Source organism: Hypanus sabinus, chromosome 4 (assembly GCF_030144855.1).
Source record: "Hypanus sabinus isolate sHypSab1 chromosome 4, sHypSab1.hap1, whole genome shotgun sequence".
Taxonomy (NCBI): Eukaryota; Metazoa; Chordata; class Chondrichthyes; order Myliobatiformes; family Dasyatidae; genus Hypanus; species Hypanus sabinus.
Window position 1 is genome coordinate 17,242,697 of NC_082709.1, and position 22,081 is coordinate 17,264,777.

The 22,081-nt window shown below is 42.7% G+C and overlaps 1 protein-coding gene across 3 annotated transcripts in view; it reads left to right on the forward strand.

Moving 5' to 3' along the window:
• The window catches only part of LOC132392526 (coiled-coil domain-containing protein 148-like), a 101,844-nt gene that overhangs the window by 24,909 nt on the left and 54,854 nt on the right, over positions 1–22,081 (forward strand). For all 3 annotated transcript variants that reach the window (XM_059966504.1, XM_059966505.1, XM_059966503.1), the window contains exon 4: positions 13,970–14,073. In XM_059966504.1, the coding sequence (XP_059822487.1) occupies positions 13,970–14,073 (104 nt within the window). The remainder of the gene's footprint in view (positions 1–13,969; positions 14,074–22,081) is intronic.

Genomic DNA, 22,081 nt, shown 5'->3' on the forward strand with positions numbered 1-22,081 from the left:
ACTCCCAAGCACCTTAAACCTGTGCCCTCTTGTGGCAGCCATTTCAGCCCTGGGAAAAAGCCTCTGACAATCCACATGATCAATGCCTCTCATCATCTTATACACCTCTCTCAGGTCACCTCTCATCCTTTGTCGCTCCAAGGAGAAAAGGACAAGTTCACTCAGCCTGTTTTCATAAGGCATGCTCCCCAATCCAGGCAACATCCTTGTAAATCTCCTCTGCACCCTTTCTATGGTTTCCCCATCCTTCCTGTAGTGAGGTGACCAGAACTGAGCAGAGTACTCCAAGTGGGGTCTGACCAGGGTTCTATATAGCTGCAACATTACCTCTTGGCTCCTATGTTCAATTCCCTGATTGATGAAGGCTGATGCACTGTATGCCTTCTTAACCACAGAGTCAACCTGCGCAGCTGCTTTGAGCATCCTATGGACTCAGACCCCAAGATCCCTCTGATCCTCCACACTGCCAAGAGTCTTACCATCAATACTATATTCTGCCATTATATTTGACCTACCAAAATGAACCTCCTCACACTTATCTGGGTTGTACTCCATCTGCCATTTCTCAGCCCAGTTTTGCATCCTATCAATGTCCCACTGTAACTCTGACAGCCCTCCACACTATCCACAACACCCCCAGCCTTTGTGCCATCACCAAACTTACTAACCCATCCCTCCACTTCCTCATCCAAGTAATTTATAACAAAACCCTTACAAAGAGTAAGGGTCCCAGAACAGATCCCTGAGGGACACTAGGAGCAATACTGAAGGATTGTTGTATTGTAGGTAGATCGTCATTGAGCGGCGGTTCATCTGTCTTTCATGTGGAAATAAAAGATCTTGTAATACTTTTTAATATGAACAGCAAAGTTCTCCTAATTTACAGACCAACAGTTACAAAAAACTAAAAAGGGTCATGTGCTTTGCCAGTATTGTGAGACCTTGCTTTATGCAAATTGGTAGCGATATTATCTATCCTACAATAATTCTGCAATTTAAAAGAACTTCTTGGCTGTAAGGAATCGTAGAATATTAGAAATTTTAAAAATCCTCTCAGTTTTACTGTTGTACGGTATCTGCTAATGCAATCTTGATTTGCTGGTAGTAAAGCCATTTCTTTTTGTTACCACTTCAGGTTGAATCCCTGTTGAGGTACATTTCTTCCACTATTTATAGTTGCCTCTTTTCAATAAGAATGCTCTTTTATAGTAAAACATATAGAACAAATAGAAGCTAAAATAATTTTAGGTATTTTGATGAGGTTGTGCTCCAGATCGTTTCAAGCTCAAATTGCTGTCAGCAACTCTTTGTATTTCTGTGATACATAGGAAGATTTCCTCCAACTGTGTACGTGAGACTGGCCTCTTAGATAAGCCTACCTTACAAGGATTTAGTTAGATTTGGCAGCATCATTTGATTGACAAAGCAAATATAAAAGAGACTGTGTGATTATCAAAATACTTCTTTCAACAGACTAAAGGTGTATCACTGTATTCTTGAATATGCTGCCAAAATCATGATGTTGATAATCTAAATGTTACCAACTAACAAGCTAAAAAATAATGGAGGTTCGCTTTTCTGTATCTCTCGAGTACGTGCTCAATTATGCATTTGATGCAGTAAATCAGGGATTCCCAACCTTGTGCCCACAGACATCTCAGTTAATGGTAGGGGTCCATAGCATAAAAATTGCTGGGAAACCCTGCAATAAATAAACCATTGATTATTATAAACTAAATAAACTCTGACAGCTGCCAGGACAGTGAGCATTAATGTGTATGATTCTGATAATTCAACTCTGAAGTTCATGAAGTGGAACCTCATCCCAAATGTATTCATCAGCGAAGCATTCTCTAACAAGATGGACAATCAACACATTTCTGGTGCAGTTGGACACATGAGGAAGATCCTTTTCTCATATTTGAAAGATTGATGGAAAGGGCCATGGTTTATATGCTCAAATATCAGAAATAAGTGCCAAACACATACTTATCCCACAAAACAAAGGGAAAAATTCAAGCCATAATGCAATTGCACACATTTTAGTCAGTGATGCAAACCTAGTATTTATAGAATTATGACGGTGCAGTGCAGTTCATTTGGAATAGTACAGAGAAAATTTAAAAGAATCTGAAAACTTAAGATTGGAAATACGAATTTAATTCTTTAGTAGATTAAAGCAAAACTGAAAATGGTTCATTTACTTTATATGCATCCTTTAATTTTACAAAGCCTGTCTCTATGGGCAAAGTGCCACAGACAATGCTGAATAACGAATTGCAGGGATTAATAGAACTTTCCACACTTGGTTTACCTTTTACAATACATGTACACCCACACAATGATCTATGTCAATTTCTCATTAATGTCAAAATTTAATCAGCATTTAATCAACATTTTAAAATAATTCTACTTTGCACTATTTCCTTTTATAATAATTAAGATAATTAATGCAGATTTCCAGTGATAAGAGGTTGATGTCACCATTTGTTGGAAGCAAGTATGATGTCAGAGCTTTCCAGTTGCACAGCAAGGAAACAGGTCCTTCGGCACACTATGTATATGCTGCCTCTTATGTCTATCTACATTCATCCTACCTACCTGTCTGCTGTGAGAATATCTGCCTCCACCACCTCCTAAGAGAGTACATTTGACTCACCAATCATCCTATAGTATGTGTGGAAAATGTTCTCAGATCCTCTCCAAACCTCCTCCATCTTCCTAAATTTATACTGCCTTGTCTTAAAATCCCCACCATGGGCACCGTTTTTTTACTATCCAACCCAGATACAGTACATTTTGCATTCTACTAAATTCCAGAACTCGCAAGTGTTGTTGAGTTGAGCAAGAGTTGCATAAAGGCAACAATTCCAAAGAAATATTGAGATGTAAAAGTTACCGATATTACCCTACTTGTGTCCTGCCTTTATACTCTGAGGACTCTGAAGGTGAAAGCCGAAGAGTAGATCATGAGGCTGTAATTTTGATTGTAGATGTAAGGTAAATAGTGTTGAGGTGAAGGGCAGAAAAGCTCATAGCTTAAAGTAGAATTTACTAATTTCCCTGAGACCTTTCTATTTATATTGCTAGTTATGGAGTAATATTATACTCTTTCTGCTCTGGCAGTGGTGGTTGTCTTTCGGGGTCCGAGGAAGACTAAACATTGTGCAGTCATCTGTGGATATGCATGTGACTTCGGAGGCCGAAGGCCGAAGCACACATGCGGTTTCAGGTTGGACATGGAATGGTGGTTGTTAGAATAGGTGTGTACACAGCTTTGAGGCGTCGGTCTCGTGCTGCTGCAAGGCACTGATTTCAGTCATCCTCAAAGTCAGATGCAGTTTTTCTGGTCAGGGTGCGCCAAGCAGCCCTGTCGGCTGCGGACTCCTCAAGTTGTCGAGGCTGGAGGTCTGCCCATTTGATGTACAGTACGATTTTAAATTGTATTTGAATCTTTTTTTGGGACGGCCCTGATTGTGACCTCCATGCTCAAGCTTACTGTAGAGCAGCTGCCTGGGTATTCTTGTTTCATCCATGCGGATTACATGGCCAGTCCAGTCAAGGACTTCCTCGTCGGTGATTCAGTCCTGCCATCGAATCCTCATGATCAACCGCAAAGAGTGCATATGAAACTGCTCCAGCTGTTTGATGTGCCTGCAGTACAGAATCCAGGTTTCACAGCCGTACAAGAGAGAGGTGAGAACCACAGCCTTGTACACCTTGAGCTTAGTTGAAAGCTGAATGTCCTTGTGCTCCAGAACTTTGACACAGAGTTTTCCGAGTGCCTGGCTGGCTTTCTGGATCCTTGCTATAACTTCTTTGTCAAGTGATCTGTCACTGGAGATGGTGCTTCCTAGATTCTTTAAGCTCTTCACATTTTTCAGGATGAAGGGTAACAGTTTGGTGCAGGTTTAGGAGAACTTCTGTCTTACCGAGGCTGATTGTCAGCCTGAACAGCTTTGAGGCTGTGGAGAACTTGTCGACAATCGTCTGCAGGTGGGTCTCCTGGTGGGCCATGAGGGCACAGTCATCAGCAAACAGGGCTTCAGTGATGAGCCTCCTCAATGTTTTGGTCTTTGCAGCAAGGCGTCTCAGGTCAAACATTGATCCGTCTAGGCGATATCTTATGTAAATACCCAGGTCTAGGTCCTTAACAGCATGCTTCAGCATTTGGGTGAAGAAGAGATTGAAGAGCTCTGGTGCTAGAATGCACCCTTGCTTCATGCCATTTGAGATGTTGAAAGTCTCTTGAGAACACTTCTCCTGTCATACTATCGGGTAGCAGGAGGATGAGTGTAGTGAATTTCTGTGGGCAGGCAAGCTTTCTAAGGATGATCCACAGCACATTTCTGTTGACCACGTCAAATGCCTTCGTCAGATCAATGAAGGCAGAGTATAATGTCATGTTCTGTTCCAGGCATTTCTTGTGTATCTGTCTCACTGCAAAGATCATGTTGACAGTGCTGTGTTCGGGACAAAAGCCGCATTGCGACTTGGGAACATTGTCTACTGACAGTGTTGGAATCAGTCTGTTGAGGATGATGTGGGCGAGGATTTTTTTGGCAAGGGAAAGTAGTGAGATGCTTCTGTAATACCCGCAGTTGGTCCTTGAACCTCTTTTTTTGTAGAGGGCGATTATTGTTGCATCTCTGAGGTCAGGGGGCATCTCTTCTTCTTCCCAAATGCTAGTCAGGGTGCTGTGGAAAGCCTCAAGTGATTCCTTGCTGAGTGCCTTGTACAGTTCAGCAGGTATTCCATCCTTGCCTTGCCACTGCTCATCTGCGTGATAGCCTTCTTGACTTCATCTGTCAAGGAAGGATCATCTAGTTCCTCGTAAATAGGCTGTTGGGGGATTTGGTCCAGAGCAGACTGGTCAACCGATGAAGGGCAGTTCAGGAGCTGGCTGAAATGCTCTTTCCATCTGTGTTGGATGCTCTCTGTCCTTTAGCTGTTTGGTTCCATCAGCGGACAATAGTGGAGATGAGCCAGATCTTCAGGGGCCAAAGATCAAAGATCATCTTGATGGACTTGAAGAGCAGCTTCAAGTTGTTGATGTCAGTGAAGTGTTGCATCTCTTCAGCTTTCCTATCCCACCACAGGTCACGCATCTTGCGAATTTCCCGTTGGGCATGGGCCTAAAGGGACTTGAAGCGTTCTTTTTTGGGAATGGAGCTTGGGTCATTTTGCCACTCCATGAATGCTTTGTTCTTCCTGGCCAGGAGATCTTTGATGGCACTGTCGTTCTTGTCGAGCCAACCTTGGTGGTTCTGGTCCTTGGGGTCGAAGACTGATTTTGCTGTTTCTGTCACCATCTCTGTAAATTGATTCCACTTCTGGGTTGGCCCACCAGTTAGTGGCCCATTGCCAGACAGCTTCTCATCAAAGGTGGTCTGGAACTTGCGAAGATACAGCGGCTCTTGGAGTCCAGCAGTGTTAAAAGCTGTTCTGATGAACTTAGGGCACTTGGGACGGTGGGGAGTTTCAATGTGGTGCGGACAAGTTTGTGGTCAGTCCAGAACTCCTCTCCTCACATGGCTCTGCTGATGAGGACATCCTAGATGTCTCGGCGATGTACTATAACGTAGTCAATTATGGGCCAATATTTGGATCTTGGGTGCATCCATGTTGTCTTTAACTTATTCGCCAGCCTGAACACTGTGTTTGTGATGAGGAGGTTGTATTCTGCACATTTGCTAAGGAGCAAAAGGCCGTTGCTGTTCATATTGCCAATACCATGTTTGCCTAGAACCCCTTCCCAGCGACTGTGATCGCAGCCTACTCGGGCATTGAAGTCATTGAGCAGGCAGGGACTAAGCACAGAACAGAGCTAAGGTCAGCATAGAACTGTTCAATACTCTTGTATTTGCTGGTTATGGTGGGGGCTGTTGCATGATGTTTGTGGCTGAGGAGCAGACGTAGCCACATAAGCCTTTCGTTGATTCCCATGGGCAAGTCAGAGAGTTGTTTCAGGAAGCTAGACTTGACTGCAAACCCAACTCCATGAATCCTCTCTTCATCTTGCGCTTTTCCTTTCCAAAGGAAAAGCCACTAGTAGTTTCAGTCAGGGATCCTTCCTCCGTAAGCCTGGTTTCACTTAGGGCTGTGATGTTGATGTGAAAGTTCCTTGACAACAAGGGCTGTTCTTCTTTGGAATCTTGCTGAGTTCACTCTGTCCATGAGTGTGCAGACATTCCATGATCCCAGGACACCTTTTCTATGCCTCTCCCTAACAAAGGGTGAGCAGTGCTGTTCTGGAAAGGGCTGCTCAGTCTCCATTGGTGCTGCCGGACTCCACTGCTGCCCTGGGTAAAGAGAAGAACAACCACTTGTCCAAAGGCTGCCTACGTGCGGGTTTGTGACTACAACTCCCAGTGGTCACGTCCACCTGTTGATTCGCCACTCCCCCGTCACCGTAGGACTTGTAGAAGACTGGTAGGAATTGAAAGTTGGGAGATGAATGTTGCACAATGTAACCAGTGCGTGAAAGATATTAAAGTGGAAAAGCCTTGCACAGAGACGATCCCACTCTCTCGGTCTCAAAAGTCAGGATCTAGTGGCATGAAAAATTGTTATGTCTGGCAACTTCCTTGGCTGCATTGGATGGCCGCATCTTCTTAAGTGCTCTGCCATGCCCTACATACTCCACAATGCGCTGCTGCAACACCTCCTCAGCCATTGAGCCCCCAGGGTTTCCTCCGCCTGATCCACCGAAGCAGTCATTGCATGTTGGGATGAGCAAATTCCTATCTCACCAAGAGTTTCAGACCCATTGGTTACCCTCACCTGGTTTAGCTGACCTGTTGAAGCAGTTGCCTGGGGGTGCGGCTGCTGTGGCATGCAAACAGCAACGAGGAGCCACAGGTGAGAGTTGTGCGTTGGTAAATGATGAGCCACTTCAAGGAGTGCGACAAGCCCCCCCATCTAGATGTGCTACCCCTCCCATGCACCCCATGCTCTGGTATTAGTATATTTCTAAACTTCCCTGCATCCTGAAAATGGCTTTGTAAATATGGAATTTAATCAGCTTTTCTTGGCTTACTGGTATTCATTGTCTTTCAATGTATAAAGTAACCCAGAAAAGGAAATAAGTATGAAGAAAGTTGAACAAAAAGCTAAAAGGATATTAGTTGTAAAGGGTGGACCGAAATGACAGTGGTCAGGGAGGAGGAGAACACAAAGGCAAAGGACGGAGATAGGAAGGCATACTAATCATTAGGGATGGGATAATTGAACATCCAATATCCAAAATGAAGGAAAAGGTGTTGAAGAGGGCAAAAATGTGAAAATTGGATCTGGGATATCCTCTCTGGTATATGGACATTGATGGAAGAGCAGCATTTAATACTTATCACAAGTAGTATTCTGAAAAGGCAATAACATCCACCACTTTCCAGTAATTAAAGATAGAGGAACAATGCTATTTTTAAGAGAGTTTCTGGCTTCTGACCCAATGAAAATAAAGAAGTAGTTGTATGAAAATAAAGAAGTAGTCAGATCATTATAATGTGTGATTTAGCAGAACACATGCAGAAAATATTGTTACTGTGCATTTGGTGCATTTGTCCTTTTCGAGTAAGTTTCAGAGGAACTTTGAAAGGCACCTTGGAAAGTGCTGCAGCATAGCTGTGGATCGTACATATAGCAATTTGGTGCACTGGCAGCGATGAATTTGAATGTTGAGGGTGATTAATAGGATATGAATCCTTGGTCCTGGATGACACGAAACTATATGAGTGCTTTTGGAACTCCGCTCTTCAAAGCAAATAGTGGATATTCCACAAACTTTTATATACTAGAAGGTCTTGGGGAATCTGTTAAAAAGAACTTATTTAAAACAGTGCTATCTCACAGGATTTAGTTGTGGAATTGATATCCTCTCAAAAAATTGAAATGAAAAATGTGTTTATGCAACTTGAAATCATTTATCTGGGTTTCAGAATTGATAAGAAAGAAAAATAAAGTCTAGGAAAAGGTGAAGACTGTTGGATGCAATAGAGCCAACCAACATCACTGAGCTTAGCTCTTCACCAAGGATGCACCAGCATTAGTTGATGATTCTGTTGAGTTTGGCCACCACATTAACTCACGTTCATGAATTATTGCAGAAAGAGGAGACTTGGCATTGGAGTGTAGGGGAACAGACGGCATATAAGCTTTGTACAATAACTTTAGCTGCAAATCATTCAGGGACAGATCTGAAACAGTACAGATGGTAATAGCTGTTGAAAGATCATATAAATGAATTTGTGTGTGCAATAAATACCCAAGAAAATGGCGATTAGGAATGTGAGTATTAGAGTGGTTGAGGACCTGAGATATAAAACAGTTATTAAGATGCAGCATTTCCTGGACAGAATTTGCATCAGGAGGCACTTGTGCCACAGTCTGCATGAGAAGGCAATCCACAAAAATTTCAGGTCCCTGTAAACAAGTGCATTTTTGCACTTGAGTAAATATGATCTATTTGAACTGATTTCAGGGTCCATAGTTAATAATAGAAATAATAGTCATTTTATTTTTCAAATGGTTTGAATGACCTCCTTTATTATTAACAGTCAAGTCTAATTACCTGAAAGTGCTGGGAATCTGGTTCAGAGGAACAAGAGTATGTGGCAGGAATTGACATAAGTAGAGAGCCAAGGTAAAACAGGAGTTGGCAATGTGGGAGTGGAGTTCCCTCACAGTGTATGGTAAGGACCTGCCCATCAGGTGTGAGGTGATTTCATTATTGCTATATGTGGTGCAGATGTGTTTTGCATTGCAGCAGACAACCAAGCTGTCCTTCATTTTATCTGGAAATCCAGAAAGGATCGAATCCAGCTGAATTTGATAAATTGTACTCTAGGGAATGGCAGGGGTGAAATGTATCCAACAGAGTCCTCATACTAATGGTCACTTACTTGTGTGGCTGTATCAAGTTGAACATAGAGCCTGAATATATTAACACCAACTGTCACTTCATATTGAGGTTCTATCTGTTCCTCATTGCTATGCAACATTCCATTCAGTTGCAACATACACAGGATGCTGGGGGAACTCAGCAAGTCAGCCAGCATCCATGAAAGAGAATCTACAGTCAGCAATTCAGGCCAAGACCCTTCTTCAGGACTGCAAAGGAAGGAGACAGCAACAAAAATAAGAAGGGTGGGGCGAGGGTAAGAAGTACAAGCTGACAGATGATGGATGAGGCCAGGTGAGAAGTAAGGTGGGTGAATGGTATAAAGTGAAAAGCTTGGAGGAAATAGATGGAAGAGATAAAGGACTGAAGAAGGAGGAATCAAATGAGAGGATAGTATCTCATGTAAGAACAAGAAACAGAAGGGGAACCAGAGGGAGATGATGCACAGGCAAGGAGAAAAGAAGTGGTGAGAGGGTAACCAGGATGAGGAATAGAAAAAGGGAGAAGGGGGTAAAGGGACCGATTACTCGAAGTTGGAGAAATTGATGCTCATATTATCATGTTGGAGGCTATCCAGATGGAATATGAAATGTTGCTCCACCAACCTGAGTTTGGTCTCATCAGTAGAGGAGACCATAGACAGAAATGTCCAAATGGAAATGGAAAGTCGAATTGAAATGGTTAGCCATCACAAGATCCTGCCTTTTGTGGCAGACAAAGTGAAGGTGCTCAAAAAGCAGTCCCACAATCTGTATCTTGCCTCTCCAATGTAGAGAAGATCATACCAAGAGCACTGCTGTGGGGTTGCTGTAATGTGACGGAGAGTTGGCTCAGAGTGGCATGCAGATGGTGAATGGTTTCCTGCTGCTTCTGGATCATGTACTCATGTTGATGGATGACTTTCTTTAGGCAAGTAAACTTTGCTGGGTCAAGTGCTGGTTCACCCATACTGTCAAGAAATGTAGAGGAGGGTTGATCCAAAAGTAGAGCAGCGGAGATGATTCAGCAATGAATGATAATTCCAGTGGACACTCCAGTGGGCCCACTCCTCACACCCCTCCACCATATAGACACTCTAAATTTTCTGCAAATCTGATTCTGGTGGCCCTCTATGATTGCAAATGTACGTCAATTTGTCGCTACCTGCCTTCAATGTACCCAGTCCAATTCATCCAACCAATAGCCCTCTAGGCTCCTGCGACCCCTTCCAGTCTTCCCCTTGCCTGTGGTCTTATGTTACCATGGATTTTATCACAGGTTTGTCACCTTCCGATGGGACCATGGTGGCCATGACAGTGGTGGGCTGGTTCTCCATGGTGACCTGCTTCATTTCTCTCCCCAAACTTCCGTCAGCGTCTGAGACAGCAGACCTGGTTCTCGAACATGATATTCGTCTCAATTGTTTTGCTCAGAACATTACATTGGATGAGGGCCCACAATTCATCTTTTGCTTTTGCTGAGCCTTCTGCTCTGTCCTCAGCACCTTGGTGAATTGGTCTTCTCGCTATCTGCAGACCTAAGGTCAATCTGACATAGTCAACCAGCAAATGAAGAAGTTTCTGCAATGTTTCACTGCCTCTACCTTTCCACATGAAAGAAGTATCTGCTCTGGGCTAAGCTCTCCTACAATTTACACATGTCCTCTGCCATGCGCATGTTACCCTTTGAAATGCTTCAAGGCTACCAACCCCCATTGCTCCCCTCAGCAAGCCAGTGGTGGTAATCCTATCTACCAGGACCCTGATTTGACATTGCTGAAATACTTGGAAGAGGGCATGTAGTGTCATCCTTGCTTCCAACCACACCTACTTCAGTGCAACAAAATGTCTGTAATCATGTTTGGATCACGTACTCATGTTGATGGATGACTTTCTTTAGGCAAGTAAACTTTGCTGGGTCAAGTGCTGGTTCACCCATACTGTCAGGAAATGTAGAGGAGGGTTGATCCAAAAGTAGAGCATATAACCATATATAACCATATAACAATCACAGCACGGAAACAGGCCATCTCGGCCCTCCTAGTCCGTGCCGAACTCTTAATCTCACCTAGTCCCACTTACCCGCACTCAGCCCATAACCCTCCACTCCTTTCCTGTCCATATACCTATCCAATTTTACCTTAAATGACACAACTGAACTGGCCTCTACTACTTCTACAGGAAGCTCATTCCACACAGCTGTCACTCTCTGAGTAAAGAAATACCCCCTCATGTTTCCCTTAAACTTTTGCCCCCTAACTCTCAAATTATGTCTTCTCATTTGAATCTCCCCTACTGTCAACGGAAACAGCCTATTTACGTCAACTCTATAAGCAGCGGAGATGATTCAGCAATGAATGATAATTCCAGTGGACACTCCACTGGGCCCACTCCTCACACCTCTCCACCATATAGACAGTCATGTTCCAAGGTAAAAGGCTCAAATTACGTTTAATATTAAAGTACGTATGCTGTCTACAACCCTGAGATTCGTCTTCCTGCAGGCAGGCATGAAACAAATAAACACCATTCAGAGAAAATATCAAACATGCAACATGCAAAGAAAGAACAAATTGTGTAAACGGTGTAAAATGAGCAAGTAACACTCAGAATATTGAACATCAAACCATGGAGTTCTTGAACCAGTCTAGGAATGTTCAGTTCAGTTCAGTTCAATATAGTGCAGCGTCATTCATTGACTGCATTCAAATCCTGCAAAACAGCAAAAAAAAAGAAACCAGAAACACAAGTAACATGAACTAAAGAAGCTTCTAAAAATGAGTCCAATCCACAAATCACGCTGTGGTGAACTGCATATATCTGTCTGGACACGCTCCCTGCTGACTGCTCCTGTGACTCCTCCTACAGACCCTGGTATAAAGGCGATTGAGGCCTGAGCCCTGCCCTCAGTCTCCAGGATGTAGTATGGTGGTCAACTACTGCTTATTCCTTCTTCCAGTCAATAAAAGCCGATATCTCGCCTTCACATCTCAGAGAGAGTTATTGATGGTGCATCACACGCCAATCAAATCTCGCCCAAAACCTGATTCCTGCAACTTCCTCCAGCAGCTGCAAGCAGGAGGAGGAGGGGGAGAGGAGGGAGGGAGAGTGAGAGAGAGGGGGAGCAGAGGGAGAGAGGGAGAGCGAGAAGTCAAACACAGACAAATGACGCAGAACACCTGCTTACCTTCCACTCTTGTCCTCATCAACTTTAATCAACGAAATCAGTGAGCAATGGAGCTGATCACATGTTCACACTCTGCAACTTGGTCACCCAACCTCGGTCTCAACCATGCCGAATTCCCTCTAAGACAGCAAAAGCACCAGTTAGCCCAAAAATACCTCGTCAAAATATAAATTGCTGGCTCCAACCACACACAGTTTAGCAGCAGAAGCATATTTAAAAGAAGGAAAGAAGAAGCTTTGTGAACTGTATGCAGGGTGTCGCCATTGGTCGCTGGCGCCATCTTGAAGAAACAAGGATATACAGGAGTCTATGCTGAAGGATGCACTGAAGCTCAATGTAGCCGTTGCAAAGGCTCTCTGAGGAAGATCTACAGTCTAGGGTTCTGTTCCCACTGGGTATTAAGGGCTGGGCCCTGTGCAAGCCTCTCAAGTACTTCACAGGTGCATTGTTTAAGGAGAAACATTAGTGTTGACACATAGTAAGAAAATGTATTGAAATGTTGGGGACATGAACCCCCATCTGTAATTACTTCATCTATTTTAAATGAAGTATATTTTTTGGAAAAATAGTTCTCATTGAGGAGGAAGACATGTGATTTACAACTGTGTAATGCATACTATTTATTTTTAATAACTTCATGGGTAAATGGTTCAATTAATTTTATGGGGCTACTTCCATTTAAAGGAGAAGAGATGTAATGTGCAGTATATTTAATTGTACTAGCTGGGACGTTGTTGTAACCGAACACTGACATTCAGTTGAGATTAACTATCTCCAATAAAGTATGTTCAATTATAGCTGTACCTCAGTTTGATGTCTATGCGTGAGGTAAATAACACAGAGACATGATACTCTCATTAGATTAATGCCAGGCCGATGCCATAATTGAATGACTGGAGGAGAGGCTAGATAAGGATTTGCTGTTAATAGGTTATGGGGTTGAGAGGGATAATAAATCAGACAAGATGGAATGGCGGAAACTGGTTGAAACCAACCTCAATCAATAAATCTGGTTTCATTTGAGTTGATATTGAGAGATATAATCTCAGTATCTTGCTCAGGTAACAGCAAGCTTCAAATTCCTTGGTTTCCACATTTCCGATGATCTCACCGGGTCCCTGAACTCCTCCATCTTGTTCAAAAAGGTGCAACAGCTCCTTTATTTCCTGTGGAACATCAAGAAAACTCCTCTGTCCCAGGATACTGATGGACTTTTACCACTGTACCATTGAGAGCATACTCACCAACTGCATCTCAGTGTGGTGTGGCAATTGTCCCGTATCGGACCTCAAAGGACTCCAGCGGGTGGTGAAAACTGCCCAATGGATTATCGGCACTCAATTGCCCACTATTGAGAACATTTACCATAAACGCTACCTGGGCAGGGCGAAGAGCATTATCAAGCATGCATCTCACCCTTACCATGGACTTTTTACTCTCCTCCCAACTGGTAGATGCTTCAGGAGCCTCTGTTCCCATACCAGCAGGCTCAGGAAGAGCTTCTTCCCTGAGGCTATGACCCTGCTGAACCTCACATCACAGCACTAAGTAGTATTGCACCCGTATTGTACTGTCTCAGTACAGTACTTTTATATTTGTATGCTGTAGCACTTACTTTTCATTCACAGTTATTTTGTAAATAACACAATTCTTTTGCACTTCTGGTTAGATGCTAATGGCATTTCATTGGCTTTGTATCTGTACTCAGCATAATGACAATAAAGTTCTTGATGCTCCACAGGAAATAAAGGAGCTGTTGCACCTTTTTGAACAAGATGGAGGAGTTCAGGGACCCGGTGAGATCATCGGAAATGTGGAAACCAAGGAATTTGAAGCTTGACACATCCTCTGACTAATAATAAGTGGAGAATCTTATTCTTTTTATTCTTATTATCATGGTTATAGATTCAGAAAATTTTACAAGCAGCAAAGACGAACAAAGAAAATACAATTATTAAACAGCATCAGCAAGCATGGTGGCAGGAGCATTCAAAACTTTTGGAAGCTAGGTAAGATTTATGTATGAAATGTTCATTTGAAAGTTATTTTTAATTGAATTTCACAAGAATATTACAATAAATATGCATATCCATTAGTAAAATACTGTGGCACTGTGTTACTGGGTGTTATTTTAAAGTGTACATAAACTATCTGCTACTGCATTAAATTAGACCATAAGACAATAAGACACTGGAGCACAATTAGGGCATTTCATCAATCAAGTCCTCTCCATCATGTCTGATTTATTATCCCTCTCAACCCCATTCTCCTGCCTTCTTCCTCTAACCTTTGATGCTCTGGTTAATCAAGAGCCTATCAACATCTGCTTTAAATATACCCAGTGAACTGGCCTGTACAGCTGTCTGTAGCAATGAATTTCACAGATTCACCATCCTCTGGCTAAAGAAACATTTCTTCGTCTCTGTTCCAAATGGATGTCCCTCAAATCTGCGGCTGTGCCCTCTGGTCCTAGACTCACCCATAGGAAACATCCTCTCCACATCCACTCTTTTGAGGTTTTTCAACATTCAATAGATTTCAATGAGAACCTCCCCTCTCATTCTTCTAAACTCCAGTGAGTACAGGCCCGGAACCATCAAATGTTCCTCATATGTTAATCCTTTCATTCCTGGGATCATTCTCCTGAACCACCTATGGACCCTCTCCAATGCCAGCATTACCTTCAATAGCTGTGATATATCTGCTGCTGGACCATTGAGTCATCAGCTGGGTCCATCCGTCTCCAGACATTTCGTCCCCTAACCTGGAACATCCTCAGGATGGTGGGACAGCAGAAGGTGATCAATCTTCTACCCCCGATGGTCAGACGTCCAGCTACTATCGTCCCTTCGCAGCCAAAGCCAACTGGACGTTCTCTCTGCTGCTTGAGCCATGGTGTTAACGGCTCTTTTCCTGGTTCTCCCTTGTATGCCTAAAGCTGCCATCATCTTTCAGCATGACATGGTGGGAAACCCTCTTGCCCCCACTTCAACAGGGAAGTTCTACATCTGCCAGCCTTGTCATCTGCAGTCCGCTACCAGGTCTTCATACCTCACAAGCTTCCTCTTGTGGGTCTCTTGGCATCGGGTCTCTCATGGTACTGTTAGCTCTATCACCACGAGCTTCTTTGCACTTTCTGACAATAGTAGAACATCTGGTCAAAGTGTGTTCTCCACTATTGGTGAGAACACCAGCTTCTTTTCAAGATTGACCTTCATCTCCCAGTCCTTTGCCGTGCTCAGGATACAGTCTCTGTGCTTGTTTGCTGCTGCAGCATGTTCCCCGGTCCTGATGAAGTTGATGAAGTTTGGTTGGCTATCCTTTTTGTGGTCCTTCTTCCTCTCTGTCTCCAAAGTGTGGGTGAGTGCTCTCAAAACCTGATCATGTCTCCATCTGTACTGTCCTTGAGAAAGGGCAACCTGGCACGAAGAAAGAATATGCCCTAGGCTGGCTGGTTTCTGGTGCAGGTGGCATGTTGGATCTTCTGTTATTCCCCAGTTCCGCAGGTTTGTTGGAGTTGGTAGTACATCGTACACAGCCCTCAGTAAGAACTGGAGTTGGAAAGATGTACATTTCCATATGTCATCCAATGTCAACACCCTCTGTTCTGTTTCCCACTTTGTCCGGGTCCCTTGATTCCCCATCTCCACTGATCACACATATTTAGCCTTCTCCTCTTTCTTCCTTATTTCGCTGTCATCATACCATTTCCCTAGGCACTTGATGGTGTTACCTATGATAGACGGAATTTCTTCATCCTGGATCTTCAAGGTGAACTTCTGTGTAAGTTGGCCTTTCTTTATCTCCAAACACCCTGATTTGGCAGGTTTAAATTTCATTTGCAGCTGTGTGACTGTCTCGTCCATTGCTTGGAGTACCCATCCGGCCTGGATATGTGTTGTGGTTGTAATTGTAAGGTCATCCATAAATCCTCTGCTTGGCGGCTGCCTGATATTGGTGCTTGTCCTTGGCCCTCTGGTCTCTCTTTTCGCAGCCCCTATAAGTAGACTCATGGCCATGACGAAGAGGACTATGGATATAGTGCAGCCAGTCACAATGCCCTTCTCTACTTGCTGCCATGATGTTACGTAGTCCTGCACACTGAACCTTAGGTGAATCCCCTCGAAGTAGCTTGCCAGGATCTTGGTGACCTTCTCCAGGATATGGTGATGTTTCAGAGCTGTCTTGATGACTTTGTGCGGCACTGTACCATAGGCATTGGCTAAATCCAACCACACAACCATCACTTTCCCTTTGGTTGCCTTAACCTCCTTTAACAGCTGGGATATAACACTTGTGTGTTCCAGACATCCTGGGAATCCAGGAATCCCTCCCTTTTGCACTACCATATCTATGTATTGGTTTTCTACCATGTATGATGTAATCTGTCTTGCTAGAACAGCAAAGAAGATTTTTCCTTCAGCGTTGAGGACGGAAATGGTTCTGAACTGCTTGATCTCAGTTGAGTTTTCCTCTTTTGGCACAAACCAACCTTCAGCCGCTTGCCAGCAAGGGCGTATCTGGCCTTCCTCCAGATGACTCTCATCAGCCTCCACATCCTCTTGAGAAGCTTTGGACACTTTTGTAGACTTTATATGTGATCTTTTCTTAGACAAGGGACCAAAAATCGTTCATAATATTCCATGTGGAGTCTGACCAATTTCTTATAAAGCCTCAGTATTACATCCTTGCTTTTGTATTCCAGTCCTCTCAAAGTGAATGCTAACATTACATTTTCCTTTCTTACCACCAACTCAACCTGCAAGGTAACCTTTAGGGAATACTACACAAGGACACCCAAGTCCCTTTACACCTCTGATCTTTAAATTTTCTCCATGTTTAGATAATAGTCTTTACCGTTATTCCTTCATGGCTCTGCACTTCCCTATACTTCACATCTGCCACTTCTTTGTGTATTTCCCCAATCCACCCTGCTTCCACAATACTATCCACTCCTTCACCTATCTTTGCATTGTCTGCAAATTTGGCCATAAAGCTATCAACTCCTTCTTGAAATCAGTGGCATATAATGGGAAAAGAAGCAACACCCTTGGCACACCACTAGTCATGGGTAGCCAACCAGAAAAAGCCCCCTTTATTTCCATTCTTTCTTTCCCAATAGTCAGCCAATTCTCTATACCATGTTAATTCCTTTCCTGTAATACCATGGGCTGTTATCTTGTTAAGCAGCCTAATATATGCCACCTAGTTAAAGGCCTTCTGAAAATCAAAATAAACAACATCTACTGACTCTCCTTTGTCTATCTTACCTATTATTTCCTCAACTAATTCCACAGATTTGTCAGTTGAGATTTCCCCTAGAGAAAACCATGCTGACTATGGCCTATTTTATTATGTGCCTCCAAGTACCCTGAAACCTCATCCTTAAGATTAGACTCCAACTTCCTTCCAACTAATGAAGTCAAGTTAACTGGCTTATAATTTTCTTTCATTGGCCTCTCTTTCTTCTTAAAATGTGGAGTGGCATTTGCAATTTTCCAGTCTTCTGAAACCATTCCAGAATCTAGTGATTATTGAAAGATCATTACTAATGTCTCTATAACGTCTCTTTCAGAACCCTGGGGTGAAGTCCATCTGGTATAAGTGACCTTTCCACCTGCAGACTTTTCAGCTTCCAAAGCACCTTTTCCTTTGTAATAGGAATGGCACTGAATTGTGATGCTGACACTCTTGCATTCTGGTATTCTGCTAGTGTCTACCACAGTGAAGATGATACAAAATACTTACTAATTTTGTCTGGTATTTATTTATTCCCCATTACTACCTCTCCAGCATCATTTTCCAATGATCTGATACCCTCTCTCAACTCTCTTTTACTCATTACATATCTGAAAAATTTTGGTATCCTCTTTCATATTATGACTCGCTTACCTTCTTATTTCATCTTTTCCCTCTTTATAGCTTTTTATTGGACTTCTGTTGGTTTTTAAAAGCTTCCCAATCCTCTTCCTTCCCAGTACTTTTTGCAATATTATATGCCCTTTCTTTTGCTTTTGTCTTTTCATAGATTTCTCTTGTCAGCCACATTTGTCCTATCCTCCATTTAGAATATTTCATTGTCTTTGGGATGTTATCTTTCCTGCACCTTCCAAATTTGCCCCAGAAACACAAGCCATTGCTGTTCTGCCATCATCCCTCCTAGTGTCCCCTTTCAATCAACTTTGGCCAGCTCCCTTCTCATGCCTCTGTAATTCCCTTAACTTCACCTTATTACTGATAAATACAACTTTTGCTTCTCTTCCTCAAACTGCAGGGTGAATTCTATCATATAATGATCATTGCTTCCTAAGGGTTCCTTTACTTTAAGCTCCCTTAGCAAATCTGGGTCATTACATTGCAGCCAATCCAGAATTGCTTTTTCTCCAAGTGCTCAATTACAAGCTGCTCTAGAAAGTCATTTCATAGGCATTCTACAAATTCCCTCTCTTGTGATCTAGTACCATCTTGATTTTCTCAATCTACCTGCATATTGAAATCTCCCATCATTATTGCAACATCTCCCTTTTTGCATGCCTTTCTCTCTCCCATTATAATCTTCAGCCTACATCCTGGCTACAATATAACTCCTAACAGGGCCTTTTTATCCTTGCAGTTTCTTAACTCCACCCACAAGAATTCTACACAAGAATCTGAAGGGTAGATTCCTTCTCATTTTGGAAGGTTAAATAGATTTACATTTGCTCAAAACATATTGTGCTATTTAAATGAAATGAACTTCCTAAAGCATAAAGGCTTTTCTGAAAATTCTAACTTTGATGTATGATATGAAATATTTCAAAAATATGAAATAATACCTCCTAACACTAGATTTATGGGACATTAGGAGACCCTTATTCACCAGATTACTTTTTAAAATTGCTTTTTATTAAGAAAGTCAAGATCTCTTTCACGTAAGTGGGTTTTCATTGGCTGTTGACTATTGTAATTAAGAAGTATATTATTTCAAGGTTCAGGTTGGCAATCAATCAGCCAGTGTTCTTTTTAAATGAACTAAAGTGGCGAATCTGAGAGCTACTATTTTTGTTATACTGTACTAAAGTGCTATGGGTCAAGGGACATCTGGAGTAGTTCTTGGACAGGTTTATAGAGCAGTAGTTTATATCCTATGATACCATATCCATACTTGAGTGTTCCTTAAGCATATCTTTGTCATCCTCTATTTAAGGTCTCTGAAATTTATGTTTGGACAATTTCCCCAGTTATTTTTCTATTCCATTTGTTTCTATGCACTTGCACATCTGTTGTCCAGCTGCTATTCCCAGTGTTGCTTCTTTTTTAATCGCTTTGTCTTTTGCATCCTGATCAATACTTACCATATCTTGGTGTGTTGCCTTCTGCAGAAAAATAAACCACTTCCCTTTCTGTCATCTTTCACTCCATAGTCTCCTCCAGCAAGTTGGGTCTCCTGTTGCTGATCCAGTGAGATTATACTTTGTAAAAAAGGGTTAGCAGAGGATATACTTTGTATCAAAAGGACTGGCAGGAAGGCAGGTAGGGTGTGGCTTTGTTGGCAAGAGATGGATTTACATTTTTAGAAAGAGGTGACATAGAGTCAGAGGATGTTGAATCTTTGTGGGTGGAGTTAACAAACTGCAAGTGTAAAAAAAACCGTTACAGGAATCATACATAGGCCTCCAATAGTCGGCAAGATGTGGGATTAAGATTGCAAAGGGAGCTGGAAATGGCATGTGATAAGTGTAAGGTCACAACGGTAATGCGGGACTTCAATCTGCAAGGGGATTGGGAAAATCAGATTGGTGTCGGATGGCAAACAAGGGAATTTGTTGAATGCCTATGAGATGGCTTTTTAGAGCTGTTTCTGTTCAAGGCTATTTTAGATTAGGTGTTGTGTAATAATCCAGATTTTATTAGGGAGCTTAATGTAAAGGAATCCTTAGGAGGCATTGATTATAATATGACTGAATTCAAACTGCAATTTCAGAGGGAAAAGTTCAGATGTATCAGTATCACAATAGGATAAAGGGAATTACAGAGGTAGAAGAGAGAAGCTTTACTGGGTGAATTGGAGGAGAATACTGGCAGGGATGACTGCAGAGCAGAGATGGCTGAAGTTTCTGGGAATAGTTCACAAGGTGCAGGACAGAAATGTTCTGTAGAAGAAATTCTCAAATGGTAGGGGTAGGCTGATGCGCTATCAATAACTCTAGGAGACTAAAAGTAGAGTACAAGATAATAGGCTTTTATTAACAGTGAAAATGGGCATGACCATGTAGAAGACTGTGGGAAGAGCAGTGCCCCAATCGCCTTTATACAGGGGTCTGTGGGAGGAGCCACAGGAGCAGTCAGCAGAGGAGTGTGTCCAGACAGGTATACATGGTTTACCACATAGGCAACTGTGGCTGACAAGTGAAGTTAAGGACTGCATAAAAGCCAGGGAAAAGGCTTATAATGTAATATAATTGGTCTCCACAGGCAGGCAGCTGTGGAGGCCAAGACCTTGGGTATATTTCAAACGAAAATTGATAGTTTCCTGATGGCTCAGGGCATCAAAGGCTATGGCAAAAAGGCAGGTGTATGGGGTTGAGTGGGATCCTGGATCAGCCAGGATGGAATGGTGGGGCAGACTCAATGAGCTGAATGGGTAAATTCTGCTCCTATGTATGGTCTATACTGCAAAGTATTCTTTAAATTTTAAACAGAGCTCCACAACTTCGTTGTACATTGAAATTCAAGTTCAGGTTTATTGTCATCTAAATAAAATAAAGTTCTCTGTCCCACAGTGCACCCACACACCATATATCACACTCAGCACATAAACCATATACTGTAAATAAGTTAACAAAATTTAATTCAAAATGCATGTTGTAAAGCAGAGCGCAGGTAAACAGTAAACCGTGAAGTAAACAGCTCGCTATCCTAGTGACGAGACCTCTGTCATGGATGGGTTTTTATTAGCCTCATAACCTGAGGGAAGAAGCTGCTACCCAGTCAGGCTGTCCTAGTCCTGATGCTCCTCTAGCTCCTTCCTGATGATAGTGAGTCGAAAGATATTGTGAGATGGGTGGTAAGAATCTTCAATAATATTTTTGGCCTTCTTCTGCAACACTTCCAGCAAATTTCATACATAGGAGGGAGGGAAACTCTGATGATTCTTTCAGCAGTTATTACTGTCCTCTGTAGGGTTGGGCAGTCCGATGCCTTGCAGCCTCCATACCACACAATGATGCAGCCAGACAGGATACTCTCGATGGTGCTGCTGTAGAAAGTTGTTTGAATGAGGGCGGAGAGCTTTGCACATCTCAATCTCCTTGGAAAATGTAGACGCTGCTGTGCCTTCTGGACTAGAGAAGAGGTGTTGTAGGTCCAGGTTAGATCATCTGTTATGTGCACACACCAGTGAACTTTGTTCTCTTCACTTTCTCCACAGCAGAACTATTGTCGTGTGATGGAGAGTGGTCAACCTGTGCCTTCCTGATGCCCACAATCATCTATTATGTCTTGTCCGTGTTGAGACTCAGATTGTTGTTCTCGCACCATTTCACAATCCTCTCTGTATGCTGACTCATCATTGTTTCTGATGAGACCAACCACTGTGGTATCATCAGTGTACTTGATGATACATTTGAGCTGAATCTGGCAGTGCATTTGTGAGTCAGCAGCATGAATAGCAGTGGACTGAGCACACAATCCTGGGGGGGCACTAGTGCTCAGCGTGATGGAGTTTGAGATGTTGCTGCCAAATCAGACCTACTTCAATCTTTCCGTCAAGAAGTCCAAGATCCAGTTGCATAGAGGGTGTTGAGTCCCAATGAAGGTGGTTTACCTAGCAGCTTCTGAGGGATGATTGTGTTAAACACGTAGGTGAAGTCGATGAACAACATCCTGGCATCATTTTCTAGCTGGGACAGGATGGAGTGGAGAGTTGAGGCTATTGTATCATTGGTGGACTGGTTTGAGTGGTAGCCAAACTAGAAAGGTACCGGTGTAGCTGGAAGGTGGGATTTTATATAATCCATTATCAGCTGCTCAAAGCAC